Source organism: Pseudochaenichthys georgianus, unplaced genomic scaffold (genome assembly GCF_902827115.2).
Source record: "Pseudochaenichthys georgianus unplaced genomic scaffold, fPseGeo1.2 scaffold_410_arrow_ctg1, whole genome shotgun sequence".
NCBI classification, from domain to species: Eukaryota; Metazoa; Chordata; class Actinopteri; order Perciformes; family Channichthyidae; genus Pseudochaenichthys; species Pseudochaenichthys georgianus.
The window spans coordinates 111,052-130,000 of NW_027262975.1; the positions used below are offsets into that span (position 1 = coordinate 111,052).

Consider the following 18,949-nt stretch of genomic DNA (forward strand, 5'->3'; position numbering starts at 1 on the left):
ATTTATAACCTAAGAAAACAATTCCCTGATGAGTTTCTGGTCCTGTTTCAAAGTGTTCATTACAATGAAAGTTATTGTGCAATCTTTCCGAAGAAAATGTTGTAGTTCTGTCCTCTACACATGAAAAATATAAAGAATATACAATACACCTCAGTAGAATACATATAACTGCGAGATCCAACTCCACTGGTTTCAAAAAGAAGTCAAATTGTATAGGAGGAAAAGGAGGCTTCTTTTCACTTTATTTATTACAACATTTTCCTGATCAGTTTATGGTCTCAATCTCTAATTCTAAGCGTCCTTCAATACAATATGGTGTTTATATTCAAATACATTTTCCCATTTAGAGTAAAAAAGACCACAGTTCGTCTTACAATTTTTACCTTTTGACAGTTTGTGTTCAGACTTCACGAGAGGACATTAATACATGTATTAGGATTAAAAAGGTTGGATTTGGTTCTACTTACCGCTACCCTCTTAAGTCATCATACATTACATTTAATTTAGCTGAAGCTTTTATCCTCGTAAAAGTGCAATAAACTCTTAAGGTGCAACCTCAGAACAGCCAGTGCCGGTGCATACGTTTCAAATGACCTAAACCCTTTAAGTACAACAATCTTATTTTATGTTTAGGTGTCACTTCTTGTTCAAGGTTTCCAAACCACAGGCCGCAGACCTTTGAGAAAGCCTAGTGGGAATATAATAATGTGTCTGATGAATAAATTATGTTTTTGGATTCTTTGTTTTGGCCACTGCTCTGGGTTTTCTTTGCTTCTCTGAGGTTTGACTTGGAACAAAACATTTCCCTGATATTTCTAACAAATCCGTTTTTTTTGTCAGTTGGCCCGGTTACCGTAGAAAACTTGATATTAAATAAGTGAACGGGTGATTACAATTGGGCAGATTGTATTCTTCTCTTTGTGCTTTAATAACTAATACAACTATAAATAAGTCTATGCAATGTGTAAACATAATGTAAAGTCTAATCAAAAATTAATGTACACTTTTAAGGGGGGAAACACGTTCTACCAATCCTTTGTAAATGTAGATGTCATTTTCCTTGTTTAGATCATTCGTAATGTTTAGGGTTTATTTAATAATGTTACTAATATTAAAGGTGGGGTAGGTAAGTTTGAGAAACCGGCTGGAGATACACTTTTTGTTATATTCCATGGAATGCTCTTAACGTCCCGATAGCAATGAATATCTGAAGTGCTTTGACAACAAATCCATAACAAAATGTCATATCTGGAAGCCGTGGCGCTGTAAAAAGTACGACCAATCATCTGAGCCGGCTAAAGTAACTGGAGGGCCTACCTGCCTGTCAGACGTCCATCTGGGCACAAACTTATCTCGTGCCCTCATTGGTCATGTGCGCGTTCGTGTGTGTTGGGGGAGGGGCTCTGTGAGGAAGTGGCAGATTTTCTCCGGCTGTGTATTTTCAAATTCTAGCGCACTCGAGCCGGTTTCTCAAACTTACCTACCCCACCTTTAAACTGTTCTTCATAGAAATATGGGTTTAAGAAATCTGTCAATGTAAAGTCATGAGTTTGTTTTGGTTAGCTTAACCAAATTAAATAAATGAATACATACAAAATAAATAATATCCATTAAAAATTAATGTATTTAATATTCTTACTAATGATAACATGGTGTTTATATAAATATGGGTTCAAGGCTGTCCAGAGACTACAGATGAAAATGGCACATGTACAGAAATGTTGATTAATGTGTACTGTTAAATAAATGAATACAAAATTAAAAATAATATCCAATCAAAATGAATGTTCCCTCACCTTGGAGTTGCACTTGTAAATGGGGTGTGTGATGGTCTCCACAAAGTGATGCCTCATGCAGCGTTCAGGGTCCGAATCTCCCAGGTGGGGGTTAGCGTTAGCGTTGGCTTTTTTTCCGCCTGCAGCCTCCACCATGCCCAGCAGGGGGCAGCACATCAGGACCAGCAATAGCCATGAGGGAGGGGGCACAGAAATGAACGGTTTCATGATGGGACCACCCCAAAAAGTCTCCTCACGGGACGTCCAAAAATGTCTTCTTTTATTCCTGCTTTCTCAGTAGTAGTTGTGTTTGTTTCCCACACAAAAAAATGAGATTTGGGAGGGGGAGGGTGGTCTTTATCTGATCTGTTTCTTATTCCTGTTAGTACAGCGGGGGCTCAAGGTCGTTGAGCTGAAGGGAAACAGGTAAGAGGAGGAGGAGGGTTTTTTTTTTCATTGGGACGCTCCATTCCCCCGCTGTCTGGATCCACCGCAGTCTGTGAGAAGGAGACAAACAGGAAGTCATGCACTGATAAAGAGACAATATTGTGTGTGTGTGTGTGTGTGTGTGTGTGTGTGTGTGTGTGTGTGTGTGTGTGTGTGTGTGTGTGTGTGTGTGTGTGTGTGTGTGTGTGTGTGTGTGTGTGTGTGTGTGTGTGTGTGTGTGTGTGTGTGTGTGTGTGTGTGTGTGTGTGTGTGTGTGTGTGTGTGTGTGTGTGTGTGTGTGTGTGTGTGTGTGTGTGTGTGTGTGTGTGTAGGCAGTATGTTTTGTCTATTAGACATTTTTACATCCAAGGGAATTACTTTAAGTGCTGTAGGAAAGATCCCACACTATCCTCTCTGTGCATGTGTGTGTGTGTGTGTGTGTGTGTGTGTGTGTGTGTGTGTGTGTGTGTGTGTGTGTGTGTGTGTGCGTGCACGCGCGTGCGTGTGTGTGTGTGTGTGTGTGTGTGTGTGTGTGTGTGTGTGTGTGTGTGTGTGTGTGTGTGTGTGTGTATGTGTTTGTGTGTTTATTTGAAGCAATAACTGTGAATTATTTGTTTTTATCTTGCCTGATATTAACAGGAATAAGTGGACCCCACAGTTAGATGAGAAAAGTGTGGGCCCCACAGGGGGGGAACACGGGTATGTGGGTGCATGTGTTTTTGTTTATTTGTGTGTGTTTTGTATAGAATCAGATTATCGTAGATATGTTTGATGAGAGTGGAGCAGCACATAAGTACTTACTGTAAGCAAAAGGAGCAATACTTAAAATATATTACTCTATATTAACATATTACTTAAAGGTCCCATGTCATGCTTTTCCGGTTATCACCCGTCCCCTTGTTGTTATGTAGCTTTTTCTGCATGCAAACGGTCTGCAGAGTCACACACCCTCAAAGCACACCCTGTAGCGAGTAAAACTCTAACACAGAGAAGACCTGTCTGTGCTGCCCCAGAACGCCTCGTTGGGGATTTCTCTTTTTCTTCCTGGGTACAGTGACGTGCCCATACCCAAATGCACCCAATCCGTGGAGCTCCTCACACACACACACACACACACACACACACACACACACACACACACACACACACACACACACACACACACACACACACACACACACACACACACACACACACACACACACACACACACACACACACACACACACACTCTCTCTCTCTCTCAGCGGCAAAACTGTGACGCGCTGGAGGGGTGCTAGTGGAGCCTCGCAGGTGGGGGTAGGAGCTCCAACAAGCCGTGTAGGACAGACAGTGAATACACAGACTATAATACTACACAGAGATGCTGTGAGAAACCAATGTGAGTTTGGAACATTGCACGATTTAAATCTATTCTAGTAGACCTCAACAATGGAATTATGATCAGTAGAAATGGCCATGTCATGGGACCTTTAAGCAAAAGTACAAACGTTGAGGCATCATATACCAAAAAATTACGAAAAGTAAAAGTTCTTGTTATATTTTACGGCCCTCCTCAGAAGTGTTTATATGAAATCTGTTCATCAGTTCATCACAGCTGCTAAAGGTGGAGCTCCTTTTAATTATTTCATAAACTCCTGCTGGATATTTTAACCTATAATCATATCTCAAAGTTGATTTATATTCTGCATCTAAAAAAATCCGGATCTATAAAAGCTGACAGAAAGTGAGTGAAAAGTAAAACATTGGTTTCTAAAATATAGTCGTGAAGAACTATAAAGTAGCATAAAATGAAAAAGCTACACGTACTTGATTAAATACTTCATTACATTTCATCACTTTCATTTCACACACACACACACACACACACTGCACACACACGTAGACGCATAAGTCCTGGTGCTTTTATTACAGGGCAGAAACTTAAGCCGTGCATAAACAGCCTGCAGCCGGCTCTCTCCTCTCCGCAGGAAAGGGTTTTTCATTAAAACAAATCGCTCTCCCAACAGGCGAGCCCTCTGCCAGTCCCGCAGCATATTTTTCACATGTATTTATGTCTTTCTCGTTCTCCAACTTCATAGTTTTATTGTCCTCCTGACAACGGGGTTCGTGTTAGGAGTGCTAACAGGCAATGTGTTGCGAATTAGGGAGAAGTGTGTGTGTACATCTGGAGGTCGACGGGTCAAAAACAAGAGTAATGATCTTATTTATTTAACAGTCTCTTACTAATGATAACATGGCGTTTATATAAATATGGATTCCAGGCTTTTTATGTAGAGATATACAGTACGTAGATGAATGACTGTCTGCCTGTTAACTCATACATTTTTCTTTGTAAGGTGATTTATATTTGGCTATAAAGTGAATTTACAGTTTAAGTATTAATCTGGTCTTAATAGAAATATAGATTCAATGTTTTTTCTTTGTCAAGATGTCTTTACAGTAAGTGTGCATGCATTGTTTGTATTTGTTAGCTTGACTGTTTGCACTCGTTACAATGAATGCGTCCTTCCTAACTTCGAACAAAGTTATTTCTAAAGTCATTTATATTTGGCTATAAAGTGAATTTACAGTTTAAGTATTAATCTGGTCTTTATAGATTCAATGTTTTTTGTATGTGAAGATGTCTGTGGATGTGCATGCATTGTTTATTTTTGTTAGCATGAATACTTACACCTTCCTAACTTACTTCTCCTTGATTTATATTTAGTCATACACCAAAATACTGATATACTATTCTGGTTGCACCATTAAAACTCAAAATATGGACAAAGCAATAAACATATGAAGTAATGTCTAATTTAAATAAATGTACACTTAGCATAGCTCCCAAAAATTAAAATGTTTAAGGCGGAGAAACACATTTTGTCAATCTTATGTAATTTTACTTTTCCTTCTTTAAACTAATCAGAATAATTAAGTTGTATTCAATATTCTTATTACTATTAACCTGGTTTTAAAATACAAGGATTCAAGGCTTTTTATTTTAAGCTGTCTGTGAATGTATGAGTGAAGCCCGACTGTTTGCACTCGTAACTAATACATTCACTAGTCTTTGCTCAAAGTTCTTCCTGAATACTTAAACTTGATTTGTAGTTAAAGAGTTTCTGTAAGGGCTTAGCCAGCATGTTGATGTTTTTGTTATTGTTCCTGTTTTCATTGTTGTTTCTCTCATTTCAGTCTCAGCCTTCCTGCCCTTGATTGAACTCCACCTGCTTCCCTTCCCTAATTAGCCTCACCTGTGCCCCATTATCATCTCTCCCTCTGTCTACTGAGTCTGCATCCACAGTCCCTTCAGTGCCAGGTCGTCTTAGTTCTTCCTAGCGTTCCAGCAGTGTTTTTCTTAGTGTCTGATTCCACGTGTACCTGACCCAGCTTCGTGTCCTGACCCAGTTCCTGTCTACTCCTCGTCTGTTTTGTTAGCCTTATTGACTGATCTCCCGTGTACCGAACCTTGGATATAAAGACCTTTTTTGCATCCTAATCCTCTGTCTCCGAGTCGTGCTATTGAGTCCTCCACTTGTGTTCATTCAGTCGTTACAGTTTCCACACCAAACTACTGATATACTGCACCGGTTGCACCATTACAACTTAAAGAATGGACTTTGTAACGTGATAACATCTTAGGTCATTTCCAATCACAATAGTTATACATTTAGACAGCGTGACACTTTAGCATAACTTAAAAAAAAAAGTACAATTTTGAGGGTAAAACAACTCGGATTAGTATTTTCATTTCCACAACAATTCAGAAACAAATATGTGTGAAGATTCAGATTATTATTAGGTTAATATTCCATTCCTTACACACTTAATGTCTGGCTTTAAATTATATTTTCTACTTTTTTAATGCTATTTTATTTCTATTTGAGATGTTTACATTTTGAATTGTTTATTTTGAGTCTTTTAATTTCTCTAATGTTCAATTTTTATGCTGCTGCAACGCAAACATTTCATCAATAAAGTACATCTTATCTCATCTTATCTTACACAAACATTAGGCTGGTCTGAAACAAGAGCCTCTGATTGGTTAGTTGGCCGGCTCTGTTCTGATTGGTCAAACGCTTAGAGATGTCCCGCCCCTTAACTAGCCAATAGAAGCGCCAGTGTTACATATTGATGTCATAATGTTTCGGAAGTAAACAAAGGAGTCTAATGGAGGCGTTTCAGGCTTTGGGAAATACATTTAAATGCAAAAAAAAACTATATAACACACAACTAACCTGCACCCCAAAAAGCAGAATAGGGCCTCTTTAAGTTATAACATAAGTTGGTGTCTGTGTGTGTGCATAGACAACTCTATCAAAGACTCTATCCATCTCCATCGACACTGATGTTCCTCATCACAGAAAGTTCACCCGAACTCATTTAACCTTAACATTCCTCCTGAGAGAAATACAAGTATCATTTGGCCTGTTAAAACAAATACTCCCCGAGATGCTTTGTTGGCCGGTCGCACATGTGCTGCAGGGTTTACGTAGCGGACGACCCGGAGTTATCGGAGCAGCGGGACACTTTATACAGCCAGAATCCATCAGAACGCAACAACACCACTAATCAGCACCTCGACACAGTACCAGGGTGAGTTTAAATCCTCTCCCTGCTGTAGGTAATACTATCTGCATCATTATTGCCCTTTTTTTCAGCGTTACACAATAGAGTGGTGCAGTGATGACATATTTTTGTCGATCGACCCTGAAAATAGCATCTCAAGTGCTCCCTTGACGAGTGGGATTGTTCCATTGGATTTTGGATTGTTGCAGAATATATGATATCAGGCAAACAAACGTTGTTGATACTTAGACGTTTTGTTCAGCAGGATAATCTCCCATACTAACACCACTTGATTTCTGAAGTAAAGAGCTAATGTTGGGCTATAAAGGAACTACAGCACGGTCACATGACTTCACGTCACCACCGCTAAGCTATAAGCTGCTAATGTTGGGCTATAAAGGAACTACAGCACGGTCACATGACTTCACGTCACCACCGCTAAGCTAAAGGAGGCTAATGTTGGGCTATACAGGAACTACAGCACGGTCACATGACTTCACGTCACCACCGCTAAGCTAAAGGAGGCTAATGTTGGGCTATAAAGGAACTACAGCACGGTCACATGACTTCACATCACCACCGCTAAGCTAAAGGAGGCTAACGTTGGGCTATAAAGGAACTACAGCACGGTCACATGACTTCACATCACCACCGCTAAGCTAAAGGTGGCTAATGTTGGGCTATAAAGGAACTACAGCACGGTCACATGACTTCACATCACCACCGCTAAGCTAAAGGTGGCTAACGTTGGGCTATAAAGGAACTACAGCATGGTCACATGACTTCACATCACCACCGCTAAGCTAAAGGTGGCTAACGTTGGGCTATAAAGGAACTACAGCATGGTCACATGACTTCACATCACCAGCGCCAAGCTAAAGGAGGCTAATATTGGGCGTGATGGCGATTTATGTGCAATATATACTTTATATACATATGCCATCTTTAATAACTGTAATATATACCGGGCTGCTAAATCCTACGATCTGCTACAGGATTTGATTTGTAGATTAGATTTGTTTTTGATCTGTATTTTTGAAAATCATGTAACTTTTTTAGTTTTTATCTTTTTTTAGCATATTGTTTATTATATTATAACTTATTACTTTTTTTAACGCATGTAAGATATGCAACACTAAGCTGTGGCTCTTTCCTGCTGTTATGCTGCAAATGTCCCCTCTGTGGGACTAATAAAGGTATTCTGATTCTGATTAGTCATCTCATTTAAACACGTGTTTTTTAAACTCACCAGTTGGGTATTTACTGGCGTATTTTATGTCGTAGGACAAAACGTTAAAAGCTCGTGTTAACCACAGACCTTATTTCCGTCTAACAACCAAAAACACATTCAGAAAAACATTACATTTGAGACAAGTTGGATAAAATGCTGACTCATGTCACGGTTTAGGACTCGTTCCTGCACCACTCTATCGCCTCGGTGAAGCTGAATGCAGATATTTGAGGTAGTCTTTTTACCAAAAGGCTCTGCTGTTGGGCCCCTATCGACCCCCTGGACCCCCCTCTGTGCATTGTGAATGTTTCCTGTGGCCTCAAAGTTCCCACTAGCTTCAGTTCATACAGCAGAGTACACATGGCTGCTCCATTATAAATCAAGAGACCCAAAAGAGCAACCAGCACTTAGTGATGGATAACTAACTGGCCCCAGGTCAGTGCAGTCTGATTTCATTTAGGAATATCTGAGCCCATTAAAAACCCACCTGTTCAAATCTGCTTACTCACTGTAGTGCTCCCCATTATATGTTTCATTTGTGTCCTCTTGACTGTCTCCTCCATGATTTCCTGTTTGTGTTTTTATCATGTTCTGTTGCCTATTAGCTTTTATTTTATTTAGTTTTTTTTTTTTGTTTTTTTTTAAATTGTACGGTGTCCTTGGGTGTCATGAAAGGCGCCTAAAAATAAAATGTATTATTATTATTATTATTATTATATACCAAACTGATTCTTGTACAGAGCTCGTCTTCTAAACAGAGATTAGCTATAACTCCAGTAAATATCTTAAAACTACTATGATCAATGATTTTATGAGAACTAGGGCTTGTCCATATGGCTTTTACATAATATCTGAATATACATGATACACAATAACGGCTTTATGCAACCGTTTGATATTATTTGCCCTACTTGTTTGTTTGTTTGTTTGTTTGTTCATAACTTGTAAAGCAGCCTTGGGTCCGTTGAAAGGCACTGTACAAATGTAATCTATTATCATTATTATTATCATGCCAGTGTAACTAATCCAAACACTTTTAAGTTGTGTACCGTCAATACAGTCAAGTTAAGATTGTAAAGTCAGCTCGTGTTTGGAAATATATCCTTTATTTATGAGTGTGACTCATAAATGTACATTTTCTGTGAAATACAGTATGCAGGAGGTAGGTCATTTATTTTAGAAGTTATTGTTCATTTAATTAATTGTGTATAATTAATAATTTTTTACGTTAGATCATTGAATAAATGTTGCCGATCAATTTCATTTTGACGTCACGTCATACCGACTCTTCAAGTCTATCTTTTTTAAAATGGAAGAGGACATTTTCCATCATGATTTTTCGTGTATCACTTTTTGTGCTTCCCTTTTTCTCCTGAGGCTCGTTCCTGCAAACATAAAGTAGATTGATCAATATCCTCCAGAGACCCACCCATTCATTTTGTCCTCTGTGGTGCACTTTGGTTTTTGGTCCATTGCTTTGAGGTTATACATGCCACAGTATGAAGTCCAACTGTACTCCACAGAGGCTTTTCAGACATATGACATATGTGGGGGTGTGGCTTTGAAAAAGATAATTTCATCGTATTTCAAAATGGCGTCCATCGACACAAGCACTATTTAGAGAAATGGTAATTTTGTAATTTCCAGTGTTGTGAGTTCAATATTTGTAATTAATTATAGTAAGGAACATCTTAGGAGTTCGTGTAGTGAGTTTCAGAGCAGTGTAAAACTAAATGTTTTTATGAATGAAATGGGGATTTGCTAACTTTTTATTTCCACTCATTTGACACGACACAAACGGAGTCCACTATGGGCCAAAGCTAACACGTGGGTTTCTGTCGGGGTCATGGCAGACGGATGCAGTGGGAACACACATCAAGTGCCTCCAGTGTCAGATGTATCTCTGCATTTCAGAAAAGGATGGAGTGCTGCAAATGAGGGCTCACTATGTGTTGCGTTGTTGCGCTCGAATGATGTCTACATATACTTACATGTTAACGTTGTTTGTATACTATGCTTCACATAACTACAACCCGAAGTCCTCTACAAAGGACACACAATAAACCAAAATAAAAATATATATTTTTTGTTTTTGTTAGTCATTATGTTAAAGGTGACATGTCATGCTTTTCCGGTTATCACCCGTCCCCTTGTTGTTGTGAAGGTTGTTCTGCATGTGAACGGTGTGCAGAGTCAAAACCCTCAAAGCACACCATGTAGGGAGTAAAGCTCTAACACAGAGAAGACCTGTCTGCTGCCCCAGAACGCCTCGTTGGAGACACGTCACTGTCCATTTGATTCTTCCACGGACATCATGATGTCATGTCGTCCCCGGAACGAAATGGACCAATCCGTGGAGCCGTTACGTTACAATCCACGGACTTCCTCACACTCGGTGCAGCTCTGCTGATCTCTCCTCCCTGGCTGCAGGCTGATAACAGACAGTTGGGATTCTCTCTGCAGACCCATTCTCACAGCGTTCTCCAACCTTTTTCTTCTCGATATCAAGCCACACTTATTGTTTTTACTTCGGCTGTGACTTTGTGTGTGCTCAGGGTGAGTTTCGCTGTGTTTCGGAGCACACTGGGCTCTCAGGGAGGGGGGGGGGGGCAAGAGCTGCAGCGAGCCGTTTAGTGGAGAGAGTGAATACACATACTTTACAGAGATGCTGTGAGAAACCAATGTGAGTTTGGAACATTGCACAATATAAATATATTCTAGTAGACTCAACAATGGAATTATGATCAGTGGAAATGGCCGTGACACGGGACCTTTAATACCACCCTAAAGAAAAAAAAAACCTTGTTCTTTCTGGGTCTCAGGACGATATATCGCCCTTAATGCTAATAATAACAATGTGGCTGTGAAAGGGCTGTGTGATGAACCGAGATAACTGATGGACTCTTTTTCCTGCAGAACGACCAACGACTGAACAGTTCTGTTTACTCTCACAGCTCTTACGGCGTTGCTTTCATTCACAACAGGCTTTAAGAAAAGGCTCAGAAACCTCACAGTTCAGCTCGGGGGGCATGGCATACCTGTGTGAATGGGTTAACGCCATGTCGTATGTAAAGCGCTTTGAGGGCTCTTAAAGACTGGAGAAAGCGCTATATAAGTTCAGTCCATTTTTCCATTTGGCATGAAGTTGGCTGAGACCAAAAACAGAGCCAAAAGAAAGATACTTTGAGAGCAAGAACGCCAGAAACAAGACTACAAATGAATATTGCTGCATGTCTGGTGGATGTTTATCTACACATACATGTTTGCTAACTAGTTTGCCATGTAAATGTGAAGGGGATAATGTGTCAGTTTCACAGATATCTATCCAAACAGGCAATAAATGTGAATGTATTATCCTCCAAACTATAAAACTCTAAAAAGGGGTTTTAAAGAGTGAAAACGTGTTAAATCAATTCAGATCAAACGTGAGATAGTGACTCGCTCCAGAAAAAACATCCCCAGCATTTCCTCGTAAATCACGAATCCCCCACTCCAACATGTGTTTCTGTTCAAAAGACAACAGGTTCCAACTAGTGGAGCAGAGCAGACAAAGATAACGACCCGAGTGATCCGCCTAGTAGATACCCCGACAAGCCAAATAAACTGCATTCTACCATAAAAGCATTTTGTCGTGAGGCCAGCTCTGATTAACACTAGCGGCGCTCGCCAGACATTCCCACCACATTGAGCTTTGTACGGTCAGCGGACAGATTTGATATCGATTGCGATCTGTCTGTTATGCAGCCGGGAAGAAACTGCAATGCTACGCTAACAGAAACACCACGTCGTGATTACTGTCTGTTTAACAGAGCGGCTGATATCAATACAGAGCTAGGAGTGGCTGCTGGCGCACAGGATAATGTGTGTGTGTGTGCGTGTGCGTGTGCGTGTGTGTGTGTGTGCTTCTCAGTGTGTGATGCATGGCTGTTACTAAATATGTAGTATTTTGACGTACTTTGTTCTGAACTTGAGTATTTCCAATGTATGCCATTGGATACTTCCACTCCTTCAAATTGCAGAGGAAAATATCGTAGTTTTTACCCAGTTACTTTGTTCTATTATTTGAAAGTACTAGTTGTTTAGAATAATATCCAATATAATCAACACATTCACATTACATTTATACGGTAACGTTACGAGTTAAGATAACATCAAAATACATTCAAAATCAAACAAATAATTCACATTTAAGAACACAATAGGACCAACCCTAACCCTAACCGTAACTAAAGTTGCTACGGCAACAAGAACTGTAATACATGGATTCAAGTAAAGTACCGAGTTTAACTCTGACATTTTGAAAGCATGATGTTTCGTAGAGTATTTCTACACTTTGGTATTACTACTTTAAGTTGAATAAAGGTTGTTCCTCCACACTGTATTCACTTCTGCGTTAACCTGCAGCCGTGTGGGGTCAGAGCAAGGGTCCTTGATGGAGCCCTGGTTTTCCACCAACAGCAGCTGGTTCTCCCCAAATCTCATCCAAGTATAATGATGCTCGGTGAACCCAAAACCGCTACGGTCCGTTTCTTTCCTGGATCCGTTGTTGTGGAATCGCGCACTTAAAACCGAGGATGTATTACTGATTTGAATACAACACCAAATCCCCATCGACTCTCACTTTAAAGTGCTCCACCTTGATCTTCAAAACAGATACGGTTTTGGTACCAATCTCTTGCTAAAAGATGTGATGTGGGGAGGAGTGTTGGATCACAAAGCACCGTGTCCTCACTGCTCAGATTAAGTGGTTCGTTCTGAATTACCCGTGAAGTTACAGCTCCGTTCGAGCGAACAGCTTCTCTTGATGACTGCTGGAGACTAACGGCTGCAAGGCCAGGGCTTCTTCCAGGCAGGAAGTCACATTTTCCATTTGACGAGGTGAGGGTTGTTTTTTGGAAAGCAAAGCCATTGTATCTCTGTTAAAACATCTTCAGACACTTCGGTTTCGGTCTCGAACAAGTAAAAGGTATTAAAAGTGAAAAAGATATGTTCTGTCGGGAGAGAGGACTCTGAAGCATAACATGTTTTTAGTCTTTCCAAACTAAGTAGTTATATCACTTTTCATTATTATAGGTTGAGCACTTGCTGCTGTGAAAAACAAGACCTCTTACCAACTGAGGGAAGATTCAACGAGGGCGCTGCGAAAAGTCTTCTTATTAGCACTTTTATCTGCTCTTTGCGCAAAACACACATACAGTAGCAGACTTTCCTAGGTCCTTCTCTTCAGACAAAGGAGGCAAAACAGATTTAGCATTTTTAGCCGAAAGACAAAAATTGTCCACTTAAATGCTACATTTTACTTACAGCCACTTGCTAGCGTAAAAGCTAAGCAACCAAGATGTTTCCAAGGTTTGTTCCCAACTGTCTTAAAACATCTTGTAACTCTTGTAAATGTTTCTAAAACATTCACTTATTGACTACATACCTTTTTTTAAATTGCTGCAGCTGTAATACAAGTGTTTTTACATTTGGAACAATAAAGTATCTCTTTATCTGATGCTAAATGGCTAATGGCTACGCCCACAAGCTGAGGGCCATGTGGTGGACAGAATGCCAAATAAGAAATGTTCGAGATAAATAAAGACGGCATTGTTCTTGTAATAGAGAAGGTAGAGCGTCGAGTAAGTCTTAGCATTAAAAGTATCCGTTACTTCTGAAGACAGTTAGCTCGTTAGCCAGTCATGCTAACGGTTGCATCTGAAGATAAAGACAGACACACTTGTCTCAGTGCCTTTCTCACGACAGCCCATTGGACATGACTGCCGCGTAGAGAACTCCAGAGATTGACAGCACATGACTTCAACAATTTGGCAGAACAACGGAAACATTTAAATGATTCTCTTTAAATGTGGAATTCCTGCAACTCAGAACTAATCAGAGAGCCAAAGCTGGAGGCCCGCGGCCAGACAGAATTATAAAACAGCACGCATTACATGTAGCTACGCGCATATTAAGTGTGGAGACCTGTCTCTACATGCGTACTTACTGCCTGTTAGAAACACATATCAGATGTCATAGGGCAACGTTTGGTCAGTTCTGTTTTCGTAGCTTGAGCAGCTTCGCCACAGGGCAGACCGTTTGAAGGGGAGGCAGGAATATGTGGGAGGTAAAATCACACACAACGACACGATATATATATAAATGTATAATCCCTGCTCACATGCCACGGTCTCTCTGCCTCGAGCGGCGGCAGGAGTTTGAGAGGCAGATTTACAGCTTAAGGAGCGCAGATATTGTGATGTCTGTTTTTGAAAAGCTACGGTGGGAAAGATGCCTCCCACAAGCACGCACGCACACACACACACACACACACACACACACACACACACACACACACACACACACACACACACACACACACACAGACGCACACACACACACACACACAGACAGACAGATGCACACAGACAGACAGACGCACGTGCGCACGCACACACACACACACACAGACAGACACAAGCACGCACGCACGCGCACACACACACACACACAGACGCACGCACACACAGACAGACACACACACACACAGACAGACGCACGCACGCAAGCACGCACACACACACACACACACACACACACACACACACACACACACACACACACAGAGATACCCCTGTCAGAGTGGAAGGAACAGAATGTAAATAGGTTAATTTCAGTTAAGTCCCGTAGTTAATAACACATTCGAGGTATTTCTACTTCATGCTATCCCTAACAACGGGTCAGTGGGAGATGCTGTATTTGTATTCCACTTTCATTGGACATTAATAGTCCTTAATTCATGAACATTATGATTCAACCCCTGATGTAAACATGATGAGACAAGTGCACAATATCCACTTTTACTTTTGATACTTTGCTTGTTTTACTGATAATACCTCTGTTATTTTACTGAGTGAAGTATTGTCGCTTTTAGGCGATGTTATGAATGCTTTTTCCACCACGAGTTAATTTACATAAGTACAATAGTTTATTTCATAGTTGTATACTACTAGATTATACTTTCTAACAACAGTTCTGAGGGAAGTATAGTATTTGTATCCACTATAATTGCACAAATGTAGTTATAGTTACCTAAAATCATTATAACATATGATATATAATGTAGCCAGGGCTATTCGAGTGCTTAAAATCTACTTTTAATACTGATACTAAAAGTGCATTTTACTAATTAACTTCTATAACTTCACTACATTTTGAAAATAGGACTTTTACTTTGTATGAGTATTTGTAAAATGTTGAATTTATTTTGTGAAAGTAAACGATCGGTGTACTTCTTCTTAAAACAAAAGAATAAGTGGCTGCAGTGAAATAATATGATATCATTATGTGCATCGACGTGAAGGGTACTGTGTGATAACAAATCACAGGTTTAAGTAATTTATCCCCAAAGACTAATTTGTTCACGCTTTTTGAAAACTAGACTTTAGTTTTTGGAGAGATTTGGAGATTTCCCCTTGGAGTTTTATTATTCCTGACAGTTTATAAAGCGAGTGACTGATTATAAACAATACTCAAAAGATTAATCAATAATGAGAGTAATTGCTTCGAGCAGCTCGGATGACTTAATAATGAAAATACTGACACGCTGACGCAATGCCCAAAAGATCTCTTCATGAAGATTTTAAAAAGTACTGTTCTTTCTACTTCTTACATGTTGAATACAAATACCTGTACTTTCTACTTCTTATATTTTGAACTCAAATACCTGTACTTTCTACTTCTTACATGTTGAACACAAATACCTGTACTTTCTACTTCTTACATGTTGAACACAAATACCTGTACTTTCTACTTCTTACATGTTGAACACAAATACCTGTACTTTCTACTTCTTATATTTTGAACTCAAATACCTGTACTTTCTACTTCTCTCATGTTGAACACAAATACCTGTACTTTCTACTTCTTACATGTTGAACCCAAATACCTGTACTTTCTACTTCTTACATGTTGAACTCAAATACCTGTACTTTCTACTTCTCTCATGTTGAACACAAATACCTGTACTTTCTACTTCTTACATGTTGAACTCAAATACCTGTACTTTCTACTTCTCTCATGTTGAACACAAATACCTGTACTTTCTACTTCTTACATGTTGAACACAAATATCTGTACTTTCTACTTCTTACATGTTGAACCCAAATACCTGTACTTTCTACTTCTTACTAGTGCTGCGTACCGGTACGCCGAACCGGTACTGGACTTGTAAAAAGTTTCGGTTCAAGTCCGGTTAAAACCGGAACGTCGGGAACCGGTACTTGGACTCGCAAAAAGACTAGCATTTACGTATATTCTGGTGTCTGTTGTTATTTAAACATTCCCTGATAAACGTTATTCAGCGTCAATAAATGAGTGCTAATCCCAGTGTGCTCAGTGTACAACATCACATGTCATTTCACCTTCGATTCACAGTTTGAAAACGTAGCATTTCGCCACATGCTAATGCTAACCGGAAGTGAAGAATTTTCAGAATAAAAGTATTAAGTTAATAGTGTGAACTTTCGGTGTTTTCAGAATAAAACTGATTTAAATTGTGTATTTAATTCAAAATTACGCCACATCAACATTGATTTTAATTTCTAACAGTGTGTATGTACATCACTATGTATGTAGTATGTACTGTATAATGTAGACATGTAGAGTTGTAGAAAATATATGGTGTACTGTCAGACAGTACAGTACCCTCTGACTGTACAGTCACTACAGTGTATACTGTATAGTAGGTGTGTAACAGTGTAATGCGTATAGTCTACTCTACACTCTACCTTTCAGCAACGCTTTAGGGATTTAGGCTCAGTCAGCTCAGGGACTGTTTGGTAAATGAAATACATGTTTGAACTTTGTAGTAGTTCACTGCTGTCATAAGTCATTTGTAGACTAAGTGGCAAAAAGTGTTTTTTTTACATTTGTACTTTGTAGAGAAATGTAGACACAAGTTGGAAGGGAGCACAATAAACCTCACGAGTTTGAATTTGAGTTGATTATGAGTTAATTTTCAATTGATAATTAGCTCACAATAAGTTCACTTTAGTTACTCACACAACTTGACACAAGCCATGGGTTCAGGTCCGGACTTATAAGTCCGGACCTGAACCTGAACCTCTGGACTTGAGTCCGGACCTGAACCTGAATGTGAGTCCAGGTACGCAGCACTACTTCTTACATGTTGAACCCAAATACCTGTACTTTCTACTTCTTACATGTTGAACTCAAATACCTGTACTTTCTACTTCTCTCATGTTGAACACAAATACCTGTACTTTCTACTTCTCACATGTTGAACACAAATACCTGTACTTTCTACTTCTTACATGTTGAACCCAAATACCTGTACTTTCTACTTCTCACATGTTGAACACAAATACCTGTACTTTCTATTTCTTACATGTTGAACCCAAATACCTGTACTTTCTACTTCTCACATGTTGAACACAAATACCTGTACTTTCTACTTCTCACATGTTGAACACAAATACCTGTACTTTCTACTTCTTACATGTTGAACCCAAATACCTGTACTTTCTACTTCTCACATGTTGAACACAAATACCTGTACTTTCTACTTCTCACATGTTGAACACAAATACCTGTACTTTCTACTTCTTACATGTTGAACCCAAATACCTGTACTTTCTACTTCTTACATGTTGAACCCAAATACCTGTACTTTCTACTTCTCACATGTTGAACACAAATACCTGTACTTTCTACTTCTTACATGTTGAACACAAATACCTGTACTTTCTACTTCTTACATGTTGAACACAAATACCTGTACTTTCTACTTCTTACATGTTGAACCCAAATACCTGTACTTTCTACTTCTCACATGTTGAACACAAATACCTGTACTTTCTACTTCTTACATGTTGAACACAAATACCTGTACTTTCTACTTCTTACATGTTGAACACAAATACCTGTACTTTCTACTTCTTACATGTTGAACACAAATACCTGTACTTTCTACTTCTTACATGTTGAACTCAAATACCTGTACTTTCTACTTCTTACATGTTGAACCCAAATACCTGTACTTTCTACTTCTTACATGTTGAACCCAAATACCTGTACTTTCTACTTCTTACATGTTGAACACAAATACCGGTACTTTCTACTTCTTACATGTTGAACTCAAATACCTGTACTTTCTACTTCTTACATGTTGAACTCAAATACCTGAAGAAGAAGTGATCCTTCCTAGTGCCTGACGAGTTTTAAGCTAATAGCCTCTACAGTTATGGACAGGCCCGGACTGGCCATCGGGAGGACCGGGAGGTTTCCCGATGGCCTGGCTGCTAAGTGGCCTGCTGGCCTGAGGATTTTTTTTATATATGTATACATTGTGAATGCAACGCTGCGCAAATGTCGGTCTGACTCTGCCTCACAGAGGTAGGCTGTTTTATGTGGCCTGCCCACATGGCCACTTTCATACAGACCATACACTAATGCCCTGGATTGGCCTCTGTGTGTCATTCAAGCTCGGGAGGGTGTGTGTGTATGTGTGGCGCGAGTGAGCGAGCAAGAGAGAAAGCGCGCGCACCGGTTACGTGTATTGTTGTTGTTAGCATCTGGTGCTAGCTAGCTGCGCTAACGGATATAAGGAGCTGTTTCAACAACAAGGTGGAGGAGAGTCCTCTGCTGTCAGACTGAGAGGCTGATAACCTCAGCTCAGGTGAGGTAAAGGACTCTGAGTGTTTAGATATAGTAACTTAGTCTAAGTTATCTCAGTGGGTCTCAAACGGTTTGGTCACCATTTATGTAAACACATATTTCCATTTGAGGGGGGAGTGAGATTAGTAAAATATGCATGAATAATACAAATAAAATGTTAATAGGTGAAAAAAGGTAAGATAAACTTTTAAAACTTGTTGAGAGCTAAAACGAGTCTTTGCTGCTGCCTCAAAGAGGAGCAGGGGGAGAGGGGGGAGACGGGTGAGGCTGGTTCAGGAGCACATAC

The 18,949-nt window shown here is 39.7% G+C and overlaps 1 protein-coding gene across 1 annotated transcript in view; it reads right to left on the minus strand.

The window, feature by feature from the left end:
• ndp (norrin cystine knot growth factor NDP) overlaps positions 1 to 18,949 on the minus strand; it is a 45,307-nt gene that overhangs the window by 12,540 nt on the left and 13,818 nt on the right. Inside the window, exon 2 of the mRNA XM_034078309.2 lies at positions 1,797 to 2,272. Within this exon, the coding sequence (XP_033934200.1) occupies positions 1,797 to 2,003 (207 nt within the window). The 5' untranslated portion in view covers positions 2,004 to 2,272. The remainder of the gene's footprint in view (positions 1 to 1,796; positions 2,273 to 18,949) is intronic.